General features: G+C 43.3%; 1 protein-coding gene across 2 annotated transcripts in view; it reads left to right on the top strand.

Annotated features, from left to right (window-relative positions):
* atg7 (ATG7 autophagy related 7 homolog) overlaps nt 1-19,074 on the top strand; it is a 108,802-nt gene that overhangs the window by 38,906 nt on the left and 50,822 nt on the right. For both annotated transcript variants that reach the window (XM_080788342.1, XM_080788343.1), the window contains exons 13-16: nt 19-213; nt 2,933-3,190; nt 6,438-6,553; nt 12,736-12,811. In XM_080788342.1, the coding sequence (XP_080644468.1) occupies nt 19-213; nt 2,933-3,190; nt 6,438-6,553; nt 12,736-12,811 (645 nt within the window). The remainder of the gene's footprint in view (nt 1-18; nt 214-2,932; nt 3,191-6,437; nt 6,554-12,735; nt 12,812-19,074) is intronic.

Below are 19,074 nucleotides of genomic sequence, written 5' to 3'. Positions count from 1 at the left end.
TTCCATCCCTTCATGCAGAACGCAAAGGGCTACGACATGAGCATCCCCATGCCGGGCCACCCGGTCAACTTCTCCGAGGCCACTCTGTCCCAGGCACAGAAGGACGTGGAGCAGCTGGAGACGCTGGTCTCGGAACACGACGTGGTCTTCCTGCTCATGGACACCAGGGAGAGCCGCTGGCTGCCCACGGTCATAGGCGCCAGCAAGAGGAAGGTGAGAGCCGTGTTGTTTTAGTCAGGCATGACGATAACGTAAATGACGACGGCAACGGCCCTTTTTTCAGGACGAATATCTGACGTTGACGGAATAAACAAAAAAGATTCAGGACGAGACTGACAAGCTAAACAGCACTCTTGGTTTCGTTGATGAGACGAGACTAGACGAACATTTTAGTGGTTTGACTAACAAAGTTTCAGAATGCATGGAAATGTTCCACCAATTGTGCGTGAAAAAATATCAGAGAGAAACTTCATAAGTTGATCCTAGTGCCGCCATAAAAGCACGAACTGCACTCAAACCATTTCCGTTACGTGTTTGCTGAATGAAATAGTAATATGCTTGGGGTCCATCTTCATATTGAGCTTCTTCTTTGTTCGCTGGTGTGGTCACTCTTCCTGTAAACTGGAACCTGGTACAGTACGTGGGATCTGTTCCACAGAAATTAAACATGTTGCCAGAAAGTACCTGCCAAATTCTCCCCTGTATTCTTTGAAATCATATTAGTCGCCAGGCAACATTGTGTTATTGAATATTATGTCAGAGAACATTAACCCATTTCGACCTGAAGACGATTCTACAAATGTCTTCTAAATGCTGACAGTTTTCTAAAAATCCCATGTTTCTATATCAGTCGTTCTCAAACATTTTCATGTCAATGGCCCCCAAAAATTATATGTAATTGGCCTCCAACCCCCATCTGAAAATATGTTGTTCCAGGGACCTCCCAGAAGCAAAGATGATTTAAAAACGTTCACTCTGAAATAATATATATTCAAAGATTTGCGCCACATTTTCACGATTTTTCAAAAATAGCTCGTAGCAAGCCACTGTTATAGCTAAAGTATAACATAATGCTTCAAACGCCAAAAGGGGTTCCCGCCCAAAATGGGTTAAGAAGTTTTAAAGCCTCCGGTGGTATCGATGGCACAAGGCATAAAGTGCTCTCTGTGGTTGAGTGTTTTCTGGGGCCACAGATTAGGTTTTCTTTGGCTAGCTTGACCGAGAGGTAATTTGTCCAATTTCTGTAACATCATTGAGGCAGGTTTCCAGACGTAATACAAAAATTGATACAACAATTATTTTTAACCTGTGTTCCCAAGAAATTCAATATAGTCTTTTCGTTTTTTGTTATGCTTGTAAGTTTATTGTTTTTACAAGTAAGTAGGTAGTCTTGGGAAACAATGTTCTCCCGCTTGTTTCTGTAGAGTGAGGCAGCTTGATACAAATTCACCTCCTGGACTTGACGCTAGTACAATGGTGAAAATGAATGGTAAATGGTGTATTTATATAGCGCTGTTATCTAACACGCTTTACAAAGAATGTTGCATTACATTCTCACACACACACACACATACACACACACACACACACACACACACACACACACACACACACACACACATTCATACATACACCGATGGTGGAGGCACATCGGGAGCAATTAAGGGTTCAGAGTCTTCCCAAAGAAAGGAATCCAAGCTAATAGAAACTGCAAGCTTTCTATTCCTGAAAAGTTGCAATGTGAAAATGGAAGTCATCAATCTCACGATAATAAAAATCTAAACATTTTTGTAAAATAAATCTGCCCAACGATTATGTCACTGGTGGACGGGCTTCTTAACTGCCCTCAGCCCTCCTATGATGAGACAGACTGATTATTAGTGAGGAGTCGAGGACCAAATATATATGAAGATAGGTTGAAAAGTGGTGATGTGGTCCTTTAACCACTACCCTATTGTAAACTAAACTTCCCCAGGGATCAAATATGCTAGGCCTTCTCCTTTTTCCCTGCCTTCTACTTTACACCAAGTCTTTTTGGCGAATGTTCGTCCCAGAATATGGGCGCTAGGTTTTCCATGTGGTTAATTTGCTTTAACATTATTCGTCGCGGAGAAAATTGACATGTTCTCACTTAAGATATTTTGTTTTAATGATTTGCAAGAGGACGACGGCGTCACTCCTGTGAAATAGTGTAATAGCAAGTATGGCTTTAGTTCCGACACACTATTGGTCCGACTGTCATTAGAACGACAACCTACCTCAAACCCTAACCTAACCATAACGGCAAGCACGGGAGCAGCACAAGTTCGACCGCAACGGATTCATATGTTATCACTGCATTAAATACACAAAATCAACTGTTATCAGGCCGTTGGAATGCGGCCAATATGGCCATACTGGCATACTAGACGTTGTGGTGTTTGACTGTGTTCACCGGGACTGCACAGTGGTGCAGACATAGCCTGGTAAAAGTCGGTTCCAGGGGCATGGAAAGTAGGGGGGACTAATACTACCACACATGCTGGGAGCCTACTTGAGAATGACATTTCATACCCTAACCTAAACATAACCGCAAGCACGGAGCAGCGCAGTCACCTTCCGTGTCGCCTCCGTCATGGTCACAAAAAAGCAAACACTCACCATAGTTTCACTTCCGCGTTTCCCCCGGTATCATGATTACAACATTCTGGCTGTATTCTAAGCTGTTGATCACAAACATTCTCTTGATTATGGGGTGATAACATTCGAAGCGGGTGGTTTCCCGCATGTCGGACCTTTTGGTGTGTCGTATCTGCGCGTGCATCCCGTTATGAATAATGATGCTTTATCGTCTCAGTTTCTGTCTGTGCCCCTCCTCCTCCTCCTCCTCGTCCTCCTCCTCTTCCTCCTCTTCCTCCTCATCCTCGTCCTCCTCCTCCTCCTCTGTCTCTAGCTGGTGATGAACGCGGCGCTGGGCTTCGACACCTTCGTGGTGATGAGACACGGCCTGAAGAAGGCGTTGGCCAACCAAAATCTGTCCACCGCGGACGGAGGAGACTCCTCCCCTTCGTGCTCCTCCGCCTCCTCTTCGCCGTCCACTCCGGCGGTGGCCTCGGCCAGCGCTGCCGTCGTCCCCTCGTCTCTGTTCTCCAACATTCCAGGACACAAGCTGGGCTGCTACTTCTGCAATGACGTGGTGGCACCGGGGGATGTGAGTACTGGTAGACCGCACGCAACGCCACGCACGCACGCACGCACTCTGAAAACTATTTGAGAATGTTCTTCTTATTTTGAAGCTCAAGGCAGCATGAAAATACAAGGTAATACTTCAGTTGTGTTTACATAAACAGAGGAGAGGAGGCACCGAAAAGGTGTAGGCTGAAGCCGAAGCTTATTTTGCCTAAAGAGTAACTTAGTTACTGACAGAACAAAACAAGAGTAAGAACAACATACCACACAGCTTTTACGCTTGTCTAGCCTTTTCTGGTACTTTGTTTTGAACTCACATCCTGTCTTCTATTTTTGTATCCTCTTTGCCTTTTTAAAAAGAACAAAAAAACGTTTTGACCCTCCCTGACCTTTGGATTATCTATTCCAGCCAGTCACTCATCCCCAGTTGAAGGCCACAGCAGAATGCTACTGACCCCTGTCCTCTATTCAAATGTCATGAAAACACAAAATTATGTTCTAGGCTGTTGTGTGTGAGCCAATTACGTTAGAAGCCACTTTTACAATTTTCCCAAGGAAGGAAATTGTAAAAGTGGCCTCTAAGACATTCCTGTGTTAGCTAAATCTATCGAGTTGAGCGGGAAGGGTTGGATCGTATCGTGAAGGTGTGCTGGTTTCATGCTTTCGGTTGTCTCGTAGCCAATGAAGGGAGTGGATAAGTGGAAAGGAGACATGAACATTTTGCGTCGGTGTTGATTTCGTGGACTAAAACTAAGACAAAAAATGTTCGTCGACTACCTTTTTTCACTGATGAAAACTACATGGAAACTAAATGAAAACTAAGCTATGATGACTCAACAGCTAAAAACTAGACTAAAATGGCTAAGTGGACAAGAGATCCAGTATAAGTCATTTTACACTACACAAATAGCAGATCTACAAGCTCACAATGCGTCATGCTGCAACACATTGTGAGCTTGTAGATCTGCTATTTTCAGCATGTGTGAAATCAGTCATTACGAACAGCATCAACCCCCGCCAAAATACATTTAGACTAAATCAACTGCAGATTTAGTCGACTAAAATATTATGAGGTTTAGTCGACTAAAACTAGACTAACACCAAGACATTCCAGGTGACTATGTGTGACAAACTACATGAAAGCTATTCAAAAGACTATGACTAAAACTAAAATCAAAATGTGCTGCCAAAAACGACACTGTTTTGCGTGGTGGAAGACCAGCCGTGCTGCAGCATTGTGGATCAGTCAGCTATAATGCATACTATGGGCTCTATGTGCACAGAATAACTCTTCCTACTTCCGGGGGCCCCTTCCCTATTTCACCCATAAGAAATGGCTCACCCACGCTCTGGCCAATGGAGAGCGACGTTGGGGCAGCATAACATTGTGTCTATGTAGCCTCGGTCCCAGGCTTACTTATCTGCGAAAAGAAAAGCCTGGTCACAACCTAAGGCTGAGAAGCTATCGGCGGTTGTATCCTCCGGAATATCCGTCGGATGTATTTCCCCCGGATACGATATTTTCCCGACCAATCACAACACTTTTTTCATTCGCGGAGAATGTAAACTGATTTGTAAAGCATCATCGTCATTTCCTTCGGCAATACTTCCGCTAAAATCCTGCACTTCCGCTGATAGTCTTTTCAGTCGCGGTCTTGCCCAGGGTGGTGTCTATGGGGCATGTACTTTTTAAATGACCATAACTTGCTCAATTTTCAACCGTTTTTCTAAACGGTTTGGTTTGTTATAAACGTCAGAGACGTCCGCATACTTATATGATTTTATACGACGTTCATATAAAAAACTAAATTAAGCAGATAAGCGTCCCGAGTCATAGCCACGTTGACAACGTTTGTAATAAACCAACCCGGTTGTAAATCCGTCAAGATTTGAGGGAGTTATGACTGTTTTTGTTTGAGCTGCCATAGAACATACTGTACTGTAGACCAGGGGTCTGCAACCTTTTTGAAACAAAGTGCCATGTTTTTAGTTTCTGGATAGTCAGTGTGTCACTTTAATGCCACCACACCACAATTTCAACATGTTTTGATTGTCCACGAATATAACCTTTTCCCTTGTTAAATATATTCTTTCACATTGTTATGATCATTAGACTCAGAGCATAGGCCTCCTATCTCCCTCCCCCGGTCAGAGTTCAGAGTTTTAATGAATGTAGTGCCAAAGGTTGCCTACCCCTGCTGTAGACCCTCAGCAAGATAGCCGTCGGGTGAACTAAGTCAGAGACTCCGCCTTGAGCCTTCTGGCCTTTATTATGTCTATGATTTCTCCGATGTGTTACCGATGATGCTAATTAATGCTCTGTTCCATTTGGTGTACAGCGGTTCTGAGAAGTAGAGAAAAACCTTCATCGTGCCTGATGAAGGTCTGAATGACCCAAACGTTGCTCAATGAATCTAACTCAAGTGAAGACAGCTGTGCGGGATTCTTTTTTCTCTACTTCTCAGTCCCAGTCCTGGACACCTGTCCATTGTAGGTGTGCAGAAGGAACCTTTAATTATAGTGTACAGCGGTTCTCAAACGTTTTCATTTCAATGACCCCCATGACTCTGAGAGTGTACAGATGTACATTTTGTACACTCTCAGAGTTACACACTCCCATTTGGAACCCCACTCAAGGACACATTCCCTGTAGCAGCAGGTGCAGCTCACATGGTTTCCAGTGAGCCAACCTGCACAATAGCAGCACCCTATGACTCTTGTTTGACCAGAAAGGAACAGAACCTTCATTCGTATCATCGGTAACCCCTTCGCAGGAAGTCTCTGACGTAGTTCACCCGGCGGCCATCTTGCTTCGGGACTACAGTACAGTATGTTCAATGGCAGCTCAAACAAAAACAGTCATAACTCGCTCAAATCTTGACGGGTTGGTCTATTACAAACGTTGTCCACGTGGCTATGATTCAGGAGGCTTATCTGCTTAATTTTGTTTTTTATATGAACGTTGTGTAAAAGCAAAAGTATGCGGACGTCTCTGACGTTTATAACAAACAGACGTTAACAACAAAATTGAGCAAGTTATGGTTATTTAAAAGTACATGCCCCATAGACACAATGTTATGCTGCTCTGAGGTAAGATGGCCGCCACGTAGCAACGTCGCTCTCATTGGCCAGCAGCGTGGATGAGACATCTATCTTTCTTATATATGCTAGAGCCTATTCAGCATACCGGTATATGTAGCATGGAGCGTTTCTCACCCCCATGTTTTCTCACTCCATATCCCTTTTGTCTTCTCTGTTGCTGTGACTAGTCAACCAGGGATCGAACCCTGGACCAACAATGTACGGTCAGCAGACCCGGTCTGGCCATGATTGCTGGAGCCCTGGCTGTGGAGATGATGGTGTCCATTCTACAGCACAGTGAAGGGTATGCTATGCATTCTCATTCAATTAGTAACGCCCAGCGCTCAGGACGGGGATTGATCAAAAGGACGGAGATTATATTAATATCATAAATCGCTCCACAGTCTGTTGCGCAACATTCAATGTTATTTTCCGGTGGCACGTCGTCGAATAAATCGCTGGGCGCTCTGATTCAATGGATTAAATAACCCCGGGTGTCCTGGGTGTTAATATACAGTAGATTAATAGTAAAATAATAAAACTAGGGCTAAAACAGTTAGTTGAACTTATCTAGACACACTAATTACCGATGGCGCATGTTTGTTTTTCCGATAGTAGTGATAATTATAGTGATCTGGCTCTGTCCGTATACTGCATGGATGAATAACGTTTCTAACTCAAATCTTTGAATATATATTCTTTCAGAGCGAACGCTTTTAACTCAAATCTTTGCTTCTGAGGGGTTCCTGGAATAACATATTTTCAGATGGGGGTTGGTGGCCGATTACATATCATTTTTGGGGTCCTTGACATGAAATATTGAGCACCACTGATACAGGAACATAGGTATTTCAGAAAACTGTCAGGATTTAGAAGACATTTTTTAAATGTCGACGTCAGGACTAAATGGGTTAAGACTGAGTGCCAACCTGTTGTCTACAAACATTAGCATTAAGCTGCTCCATACACATACTGTACACTACACAGTATGGTTGACTGCAGACAACCCTGGTATGCATTTCAACAGTTGGATCCATTTCAAAGGTCCATTTCAAAGGTCTTTTACACACGCACACACACACACACACACACATTTTTATTTTTTAAACCTAAATTCTGCCATTATTGCTTCTGTTCTTCATTCGTACTGCAGTGTCAACCATGGGTCATTCGTACTGCAGTGGGTAATATCCATCTTCCACCAATGCTGTTACGTCTAAATCATTAGGCTTTTAGGGAAAAGCATGTCTCTAATGAGTACCTGCCAGGCTACTTGATACCTAAAGCCTTCTGACTGCTGAAAATAATTTGAAATTTAAAATAAAGGATTACATTTACAATTTTCCAAAAGATAGTTTTTGCACTGTAGTAAATCCTTTCTCTCTGCTGTGCTTGGATTGTCCTTGTTTTGTTTGCTGGGATCAAGTTTCCATCAATGCTGAGAACTGCACTTCACTTTCTATTGAATTCGAAGGATCCAAACCCCGTGGTTTAAAAGAGTCCTTAAGAATAATTCTGTCTGCAATTTAGGGTTGTTCTATATTTTTCAATCATAGAAAGTGTTCAAAGGGCAAATCAGGAGCAATTAGGGGTTCAGTGTCTTGCACTAACTCTGGGGGAGCCCGGGTTTTAACTGGCAACCTTGCGGTTACCATCCAGCCACTCTACCCCTGAGCCACCGACCCCATAGATCCTATCGTTATCAAGGTATGAACATGCGCAATATCAGTATCGCAAAAAATCTACCATCCCCTTCTAACTTCCCTCTGTTTTAGCCTGTGCCCCTCGGAAAACAAACCACCACTCCGTTTCTCTGTCTTTCATGCTCCTGTTAGGACACTTTTTTGATTAATGTTTAATTTTCAATGTTGGAACACTTAAAATATAGAATATGACATTTTAACATTAATATCGTATCAATCAATCAATCAATCAATCAGTCAATCAATATTTGTTCAGACTCGGGGTCCAATAAAAAACAGACAACATAAAACCCTACCGGTACATGCAGAGAAGAAACACCCCTAAGCCATAAAAAGCATACATTTTACAATAAACATTCATACCAGTGCTTCCAAAAAGCAGACTGGTACCTAGTGCTACTGAAGCTGAGGTTACATAGCCGTATAATTATACAGTTTTGAGACTCATTGAGCCGACACATACATTTATACATTAAGTTTCTCAGTAAGGCATGAAAAGTGTATACTCCCACACAACAGAATAACTCACTTGCATTGTCTGCTCCACCTTAGTTTTTTCAACAATATCCGCATGCAATAATTATAGGCAACCTGCAGTTTATACATGCAGTATCGATATCGCAATATTTGGCACTAATACCGAGATATGAAATGTTGTCCATATCGTGAAGCCCTACATTCTAGAGGGGGTCCTTCCTATACACAGATAAAACAATGCAATACAAATACACAATGCGCTCATTTACAGATCCAGTTACCTTGCTCATCCTCTCCCACCCACGCCCCCATCGCTCAACTCGTTTTAGGCAAACATGGGTTTGGGATTAAATAAACACTGTGTGTGCGTGTGCGTGTGCGTGTGCGTGTGCGCGTGCGGTGATTGAGTTGGTAAAAAAGCAGGCTGGATTCTCACCAGGCCAAATAAGACAGCCATATTCTCCTAGATAGTTTTTTTTTTAGCTGTGTCATTTCACAGCGGGCAGGAGAAACTAAATTATTTTCCCTCTATCTATGGTTCATTCCATCTGGTTTCCACTGCCAGGGGCACCATTACAGGTCAGACAGGCACTCATTCAATGTGTCTGCATGCAAATGTTTAGTTATGTACTCTAACTCTTCTCCACGGCAGTATCGCTGTTTAACACTTTGACTACAGAACCCCGAACGCCCAGGGGTATTTGTAACCATTAAATCAGAGCGCCCAGTGATTTTCAGCTACGGAGCCCTGTTCAAGGTGCACCAGGCGCCATCTTGGATGTAGCTGAACTAGCTAGATGTAGCCAAAACACCCCTGAGGCGATCGACGACAACGGGGAGGTATGATTTAATTACGCTCCACACGTCCCAAACTCTTCTCCCTTCTGGCTCCAAAACTGTGGAATGCACTTCCCGTTGCAGTCAGAACTGCAGCATCACTCCCAATCTTCCGCCGTAGTCTGAAAACCCACCTTTTCAGACTCCATCACGGCCCATAGCACTTACCCTACCCCCTTAGATAGCATTTGATACAGACTTATAGCATGTTATGTAGACAGCACTAGAATTGCATTGTATGTAGTCATAGCACTTCATAGTACATAATGTATAGCATAGTTGCGAACGCAGTGAGCACTCACTATGAGACCTAGCAGATCATGTCTGTGTGTGTGTGTCTGTCTGTCCCGCTTTTGTGCCCATATATGGAGCTGATTGATTTGTGTCACCATGACTCAGCCATAACCATATAAGGAGTCCCCAAAGCAGCTGTCTGTCTCTCCCGCTTTTGTGCCCATATATGGAGCTGAGTGATTTGTGTCACCATGACTCAGCCATAACCATATAAGGAGTCCCCAAAGTAGCTATACGTCCAAAACCCAAATATGTACGAGCTGCGTTCGCTTCCCACGTTTGCGCGTCTTACTGGTATACAGAGTTGGGGTCCGTTACTCATAAAAGTAAGGCACTACATATTACATATTACTTTTGAAAAAAGTAATGCCTTACATTACTTTATTACTCCCTGGAGAAAGTAACTAGTTACATTACTCGTTACATTACTTTTGCGTTACTCCATAAAATCGCCTGAGATGCATTGTCAAATAATTTGCACTGAACTGCCACACAACAATATAATATTTAGTTTGGGGTCTGTGAGGCCAAATCTCATCAAATGGTGGTCCATGGCTAAAATGCAGAATACATACTGGACCTTGATATGAAAATGGTTGAAAACCACTGTACCACGTGGTTCTAGGCAAATATTAACTTTCCCAACAATATATATTCAAATAAAATAATGAGACTGAGATAAATCAGTAGACTATAATTATGTTCACAGTGCTTTAGGATCCCTTTCTTTATGATGTGGAGTCCCCTGCTCCATTGCTCATTAAATGTAGTTTTTCATTTCGGCATATTTGGTTTATTTATCTCTACATTAACTAACTAGTGACAGACTAGTGTTGCCAGGTTTTAGAAGAGAAACAAGCAGCCATGTCTATGAAAACAGCCCAAAAGAAGCCTGACTGGGATATCATAAAACAAGCCCAAAGTCGCTTGTAATAAGCGGACATGGCAACACCCCAACGCCTGCTCTGTCTCTGTGACAGTGGGGAGACTGGGAGCTGAGCTTTCTGTGCAGCGGAAAAGTGCTACGGAGATTTTAATACAGAGACGACTTAAATGACAGTTATGACACAAGCACTGTAGGCTATATCACAAAAAAATGATGATGTGTCCGGCCAGAGGTTGAGTTGGGAGGAGGAAAGGTGGGTCTAAAACCTGACGTCTGGCCAGTGGCCACCCTACGAGTCCACGACAGTAACGAAAAATGCTGTGCTGCTGATGATCTGACACCGGTTTGACATGTTCTAGTCCGTACTGCGTACTGCGTTGCCAGCGCACCATTAGTGTTCATGTTCAACTCATCTCCGTTGTGTGCATTATTCTCTAAAGCAACACTGCTGAAAGCAGCCACATGACGCAAGTAGCGAGTAACGGCAGCGCTAAAGCGACCAGTAACTGTAGTGTGATTATCAATTTTGGAGGAGTAGTGTCGTTATATTACTCGCTACCGACCAAAGTAGTGTCGTTACAGTAACGATATTTTCCGTTACTCGTTACACCCAACTCTGCTGGTATAGTATACTGTATGTATAGTTTATATGTATAGTTTCATTATATAGATATTCCACTGTTACGTTCTTAGCTTACGCATGTTTCATGATAAATGCTATAGTTAGATAGGAGACACGTTTTGATGACGTCATCGGAAAAAGTTCGCTCTGGCATGCAAAGGATTATGGTAAATTGAGTCCCTATTTCATTACAATGGAGGGAGTTGTGCGGAGCAGTGCGCTTCCACGTCCGCTCTGTTGTTGTGATCGCCACTTTGGAATACTTTTGAACACTATGACAAGCGATTACACCGTTTTTAAAGTGGATTTTCATGACAAGCAAACTCAGCGGTCGGCGCAGTGGCTAAGGTTAACTGGCGAGGTAACTTTAAACATAGTGTAGGATGTCGCTAGGCAACAGGCCACCAAGGTGAGCATTGGGCCCGAGAGAGAGAGAGAGCCAGTGGGGAAGAACGAGGCAGAGTGCTGCAGAGAAGACCGCGCCCGCCACTCGGGCAAGTGATAGACGCTCATTATGTCCCCGCCTACGTATTGTCTCAGGTTCAAGCCTACTCATCAAGTCCACCTGCGCCGCCAGACAAACCAGCACCAGAAATTTGAGAGGACCTGTGATGTCATGACATACTTTTTATTTTCCGTTCACGGCCGAAACGTCGTGTCCTGAGTTAAATGGTGTTTTAACTAAATATACACTGTTGGAGCAAAGACCTTGTGCGGAGTACTCCTTCTCTGTATGTTTTCTATTCACTTGATCATTAAGGTCCACAGAATGAGAGGTCTGCTCTGCTGGAAATATCGCGAAAAGAAGTTATGGCCATTTTTGTATACCACCACCAACCAATATAAGGCAACATTTCATCATGCTTTAAGTAGCATGTGACATGTCAAACTAGGGGGTTTTCATGATTCTGAATCCATTCCAAGCATTAGTTTTTCACAAAATACACTCCTTGGACAAAAAATGGCCATACATCATGACAAATGTGATGAGGTCAGTGGATATGGCCAAGGAGTGTTTTTCATATTTTGTTCTGGAAGATTTTAATTAAAATTTTAATTTAAATGTACTAGTCATCATAGCTTAGTTTTCATTTAGTTTTCCTCAGTGGAAAAAGGTAGTCGACGAACATTTTTCGTCTTAGTTTTACTCGACAAAAAACAACACTGCAACAAAGTCTGACGCTATATCGCTGTAGAGGTTGCCATGTCCACTAGTTGGTGTATTTATTTTATTTGTATTATTATCCCCATAGGGGCATGAGCGAGTGACGTCAGGACTTTGCGCTCTGTAACTCATTTAGATGGCTTAATATGGAGTTTTAGCTTGTTGGCAACAATTCCGCATCCCCTAAACCAAATGTTCATCCCCATGCCATCCTTAAACCATAATTACAGCTGTATATTTCGACATAGACACTTTCTGTTGACACGTTTTGACGTCTCACAACTCTCTCTCTCTCTCTCTCCTCCACCCATCCCTCCTCTCCCCCCCACACATCTCTCTCTCTCTCTCTCCTCCAACCACCCCCCCCCCTCCTCCTCTCCCTCTCTCCTCCACCCATCCCTCCTCTCCCCCCCACACATCTCTCTCTCTCTCCTCCAACCACCCTCCTCCTCTCCCTCTCTCCTCCACCCATCCCTCTCTCTCTCCCCCCTCCTCTATCCAGAGGCTATGCAGTGGCCAGTAGCAGTGATGACCGAATGAATGAGCCTCCCACCTCCCTGGGACTGGTGCCGCATCAGGTCAGGACACACACAGACGCACGCATGCACACAGACAGACAGACAGTACTTGACGTTCGTCAACTTCCTTTTTTCACTGAGGAAAACCAAATAAAAAAGTAAGCTACGATGACTAAAACTAAGTCTAAATATATTGACAATTTCGTCAGCAAATAAAAAGTAGACTAAAAGGTTAGTGAGGTACTAGTGGAGAAGAGATCAAAGTAATGTTATGTTTGCTTTCATGCTTCATGGATCTACAAGCTCACAACGCGTCACAGCGCAACACATTGTGAGCTTGTAGATCTGCTATTTATGTAACCAACCGCTAAACCCGCCAAAACTGTAGATTTAGTCGACTAAAACTAGACTATCACTAAAACATTTCAGATGACTAAAATATAACTAAAACAAACACCAAGTTGTATTCAAAAGACTGACTAAACTTAAATCAACACTAACACACACGTGTGTTGTGCACCGGCTGCACACGCACAGCTGTAAATTGACAAAATTGTCAGACATTTTGCTGTTACTTCATACTTTTACAAATGTTACCAAAATTACATTAGTACACAACTCAGAGTTCCAAAGTTTCCCTAGAGACGGTGACCTTGAACAGACTCTTGTCTGTAAGCACACACCGCAACCTAAACCACCGACCCTGCTTCTCTTAACCCATTCTGGGCGGGAACAACCCCATTTGGTGTTTTAAGCATTGTGTTATACTTTAGCTATTGAAAAATAGCAGACGAGCTTGTAGGTCTGCTGTTTTTGAAAAATCGTGAAAATGTGGCGAAAATCTTTGAATATATATTCTTTCAGTGCGAACGTTTTTAACTCAAATCTTCTGGGGAGGGGGGAGGGGGTCCCTGTAACAACGTTTTTTCAGATGGGGGTCGGCGGGGCAAATACATATAATTCTGGGGCTCTTTGACATGAAGTAGATTGAGAACCACTGATGCAGAAACATATGGTTTTTCAGAAAACTGTCATGATTTAGAAGACAGTCATAGAATTGGTCCAAATGGCTTAAAAGAAGTCTGAACAAGCCAGCTGTCCTCCTCCTCGTTTCTCATCTTTACTAGAACACGCAGACCGGCGCCACACAGTCACAATGAAGTGCTCTGAAGTCGGCGTCTGATTGCTCCATTACAGCCTCATGTAGGACAGACAGACAGACAGACAGACAGACAAGGGTCTTAGGGTCTTCTATTTCTGGACAATACCGTTGATTCAAAAAATACAAATTGCGGTAGAGCACAATAATGACAACACGTCATGACAGAAACTCTGTCTCAACAACAGTGTGTGTGTGTGTGTGTGTGTGTGTGTGTCCATTCATGCCCATTCATGTCCATGCATATCTATTTTACAATATTCGTCCGCTACGATCGATACCCCGACCGTTCATAATTTCAGTACCGTTCCCAGCAAGCACGTTCAGGACCTGGACAAATTGTGACCAGATTTGACTGAGAGCCTGCCATCACGCAACCTCCAGGTTTACACCAGAGGAGATTTGCAAAACGTTTTTGTTTTTACAATAGAAACGCTGGCCACTGGTCTGCGTTTCTATTGTAGTGTACTGGCATGGATTGTGTTAATGGCACAGGCAGACTCTTCACATACTAGAGCATGTCTGAAATAAGTGTCAGAGCTGAAATTGACATGTAAATATGAAATAAATGCTTAAACATGTAGCTTGGTGTAATGTCCACAGAAGACCACAGAAGTGAACCTTTCAAGCCTGTTTTCTCAACTCACTGTTTCTCTGCAAGACATTACGCTATAAGCCATCTCCAAAACGGTTTGGTCAAACTGAACAACCAATATGTCAATTTGAAGCTATGATTCCCTGCTTTAATATGACATGAAAAAGACGAAGTCAAGTCAAACCAAGACTAGTCAGATATGGCCCAGAATGTCACCTGATTTCATCCAACATAAGTTCTGCCCATTAAGACGGATGTCCCTGGATGAATCGGAGAAAGTCAAATCTGGCCCAGAATAAGCAATATTATTTCAACTGGTGAAGACGTCCTGGAAATTATGTAAAGTTCATCCCCATATGGGCTGTGATCTGGCCTAGTCCTGAACATAGAGATCATCCCCATATGTGATCTGGCCTAGTCCTGAATGTAAAGATCATCCCCATATGGGCTGTGATCTGGCCTAGTCCTGAACGTAAAGATCATCCCCATATGGGCTGTGATCTGGCCTAGTCCTGAACGTAAACATCATCCCCATATGGGCTGTGATCTGGCCTAGTCCTGAATGTAAAGATCATCCCCATATGGGCTGTGATCTGGCCTAGTCCTGAACGTAAACATCATCCCCATATGGGCTGTGATCTGGCCTAGTCCTGAACGTAAACATCATCCCCATATGGGCTGTGATCTGGCCTAGTCCTGAATGTAAAGATCATCCCCATATGGGCTGTGATCTGGCCTAGTCCTGAACGTAAACATCATCCCCATATGGGCTGTGATCTGGCCTAGTCCTGAACGTAAACATCATCCCCATATGGGCTGTGATCTGGCCTAGTCCTGAACGTAAACATCATCCCCATATGGGCTGTGATCTGGCCTAGTCCTGAATGTAAAGATCATCCCCATAATGGGCTGTGATCTGGCCTAGTCCTGAACGTAAACATCATCCCCATATGGGCTGTGATCTGGCCTAGTCCTGAACGTAAACATCATCCCCATATGGGCTGTGATCTGGCCTAGTCCTGAACGTAAACATCATCCCCATATGGGCTGTGATCTGGCCTAGTCCTGAACGTAAACATCATCCCCATATGGGCTGTGATCTGGCCTAGTCCTGAAAATCTACACTAAATATCTGAAAATATCTTGATGAGCATCAAAGCAATATTTTAAATACTTTCTATCTTATCAATACAGCATGGTATTGTGGACAAACTCTTATCCAACGATTACAAAATATTTAGTTTTGGGTCTGCAACGCTAATAATTCATGTCATCAAATTGCGGTCCGTGGCTCAAATGGCGAATACATAATGCATCTTGATAGGAAAAAGGGTTGAAAACCTCTGCACTAATAGGGTGACATTGTACGTGTGTTTATGTGGCAGATTATGAAAGCAGATTAACCCATTTAGACCTGAGGGCGATTCTACAGTTTTCTGAAAAACCCATGTTTCTATGTTCAGCGGTGCTCAACCTTTTTCATGTCGAAGACCCCCAGAATTATCTGTATTTGATTATTTTTTTTCCAGGGACCCCCTCCCCCCAGAAGCAAATATTTGAGCTAAAAACACTCTGAAAGAATATATATTCAAAGATTTGCGCAATTAAAAAAAGAATAGCAGATCTACAAGCTTGAAGATCTGCTATTTTCCAAAGGCTAAAGTAGCAAAAGTATAATAATAATAATAAAACGCCAAAGGGGGGTTCCCGTCCTGAATGGTTTAAAGTGCGAGCAGGGTTAGCCAAAGGAGGGGGAGCAGCAGAGAACATGAACACGCTGTGCCATTCTGCTCTCTGGCTGTTGACAGATACTTTAACGTCTCTCCATTTGCATCCTCATCATCAGTATTCATCATCACCCCCAGAATCTCGCAGTCTGCTCGCTTGCTTGACACCTCCGCTGTACTGATGGCATTTTATCTGAGAAATGCTGAGAGGCGTGTGTGTGTGTGTGTGTGTGTGTGTGTACGTGCGTGCGTGTTTGTGTGTGTGTGTGTGTGTGTGATGACTGATGAGCGATGACAGTTTCTCTAATAGCATGTTTTGGAAGCCTTTTCTTCACAGTGTGGTAGCTGCTGCCTGTATATTTGCATGGTGCCACAGTGACATCCAGTGGTTGTGTACGGTCACTACATGTCATATCTCTGATTAGTTACTGTAGTTAGTAAGGGCCATCAGGCAGTGAATTACTTTGTATAATCATTCATTCCAGTTATGTAGAAGACCAGTGGTTCCCAAAGTGGAAAGTCCTACTCCTCCCAGCACAAATCACACCTTGGAAAGCACAAGTGTATATTTCAAACAAAGTGTTTTTTGACTGGGGGGACTGATTTCAGGGGTCACAGTTGATATTCATTCATTAGCCAACACTCCCCACTCACAGGTAGCAATTAAGGGTGAATACCAACCATTTTGGTAATGTCTTGGAGCTACCCACACGTTTAGCTGTTCCATGTTTAGGAATGCCCGATCCTTTACAAAGGTGTGAAATGTGTTTAGATGACCCCACAGTTACTGAAAAATAAATGTTCAGTGGAAACTTCCGGCGCCCCTGGCTCGGACCGCCGATCTATCTTCAAGCGCAGCCGTCATTATGATCTGAACTACACAACTGTAACTTGTAAACCTGTGACTGACTGCATCTCACATGGTTGTGATGCTATGCTATCACAGTGACGGAATCTGTCCACAGACATGAACTGAAAAAGAGTATATAAAATATATGTTGGCCCTACAGTAAAATATATTTTAGGTATGCCCCCCACACACACACACACACACACACACACACACACACGCACACACACGAATGCCAAATCAATTATGTTTGGGCTTGTCTCTCCAGCAACAAGTTGCATGGACCTTCAAAAGTATTCCAATAAGTACCTGAGGATTAAGACAGATTTTTTGGGGGGGGGGGAGAACAGAGCATGTGTCTTTATCCACTGATTCTCTCTTGACTCTCTTGAACTGCAAAACGAGATCCCAGCATATAGTCTGTCTCTCAAACAATTCAATGTATGACGACTGATGTCATCGACTGGCTTCCAAGTATTCTGATGGAGGATTATTGCTCCAAGTACACTGAGAGCAGTTAATGCACTTGTACTGTACACAAGTATTGGCAGGGTGTAGTACAAGAGCGAGGCCATGAGTAATGATGTGTAATGGAGATGTATGACACTGGGCCTGGCAGATGAATAGTCCAGACCTGCGACGGAAGTAATTACTTGAAGTTTTCAGCCGTGGCATGCTTATACCGTCGCTGTGTGTGCATTGTACAGTAATTGCTTTCAAATGTGTGATTCTCCTGATTATAGACCACAACATAATAGCAGTCAGACAGACAGCCATGTACTGCATGGGACCGTAGCACCGGAAACACATGAGCATGGGAGGAGGGGAAAAACGAGGAGGATGTGGAGAGTAGATCATGCAGGAGAGCGTGGATATTGAAGGTGTAGTGAAATGAAAAATACGTTTATCACACTTTTAGAGCATATTCGGGGTCATCATATGGGCATACATAATAATGGCCATAGTCACCCAAATTAGCTGACATCACATTTGTGATGGCCGTTTTTATAGCCCAAGGAGTGTCTTTGTGCAAAACTAATTCTTGGAAGGGAATGGATTCAGAATCATGAAAACGCCCTAGTTTGACACGTCAGATGCTACATGGTTGTTGCGACCGAAAATCACCCTTAGTATGCAAACGTGCAGGAAGCCTGTAAGCATAACACTCAGGCCTGACACAGGAACATCACGCTCTTCATGTAATGCTGCACACACACAACACACGGGCGACACGGTCGCAACTGCACGCACACGCGCACACAGACACACACACACGCCGGCAGAAGCCTGTAAGCCACCGCCCACTCCAGAAAGTGTGAGCTACTCGCTCCGGAGAAACAGCAGAGTGCATTAAACAGGAAATTTGCTTATTCCTTCTAAATCTCTGTATATAAAATATAGGCAGCTAACTCGTCAAATCTCTTAGTTACATCAATATTGTTCGTAGAAAATAGTTATGACCGTGGTGGTTTTACTCATATGGATATATATATGCCGTCGATTTATTACAAATTTCTGAGACAGTTTATTTACAGTTGTGACGACACAGAGACAACTCCCTATTGGTGAGACAGTTTATTTATTTTTGGACCACAATGCTTATATGAGACAATTTAAAACTTCTGTGACAGTGCTGACATAATGAAGTGACATTATTCCAGTAGAGTGTGTCAGCCCTTCGGTCGCACCGTCTCCTATATTAAGGCGTCTTAATGGTATGGTCACATATTGTGCCAATTATGAAAATTACTCAACATATGCAAGTTAGCATCCGGTACTCAACATTTCTAACATAAGACTTTGGTGTACTCGACATGCCTGGGTTCACATTCTGGCAAGTGGACTAATAGTTGATGCTGACATTGTGTGGCTGTGTGCAGTCGTGTGTGTACAGTACAGGAAGTGTAGAGGAGAGAGGGCTCAGCTACTTCGTACTGTATGTCATATTTAGGATTTACAGTAAGTGCTAGTTAAATGCTCCCATTCTGTGAG

The sequence above is a fragment of the Protomyctophum bolini genome, assembly GCF_963924005.1.
Source record: "Protomyctophum bolini genome assembly, chromosome: 2".
Classification (NCBI taxonomy): domain Eukaryota; kingdom Metazoa; phylum Chordata; class Actinopteri; order Myctophiformes; family Myctophidae; genus Protomyctophum; species Protomyctophum bolini.
Note: the sequence above shows the minus strand (reverse complement) of the source record. Positions and strands in the feature narration are given on the sequence as shown.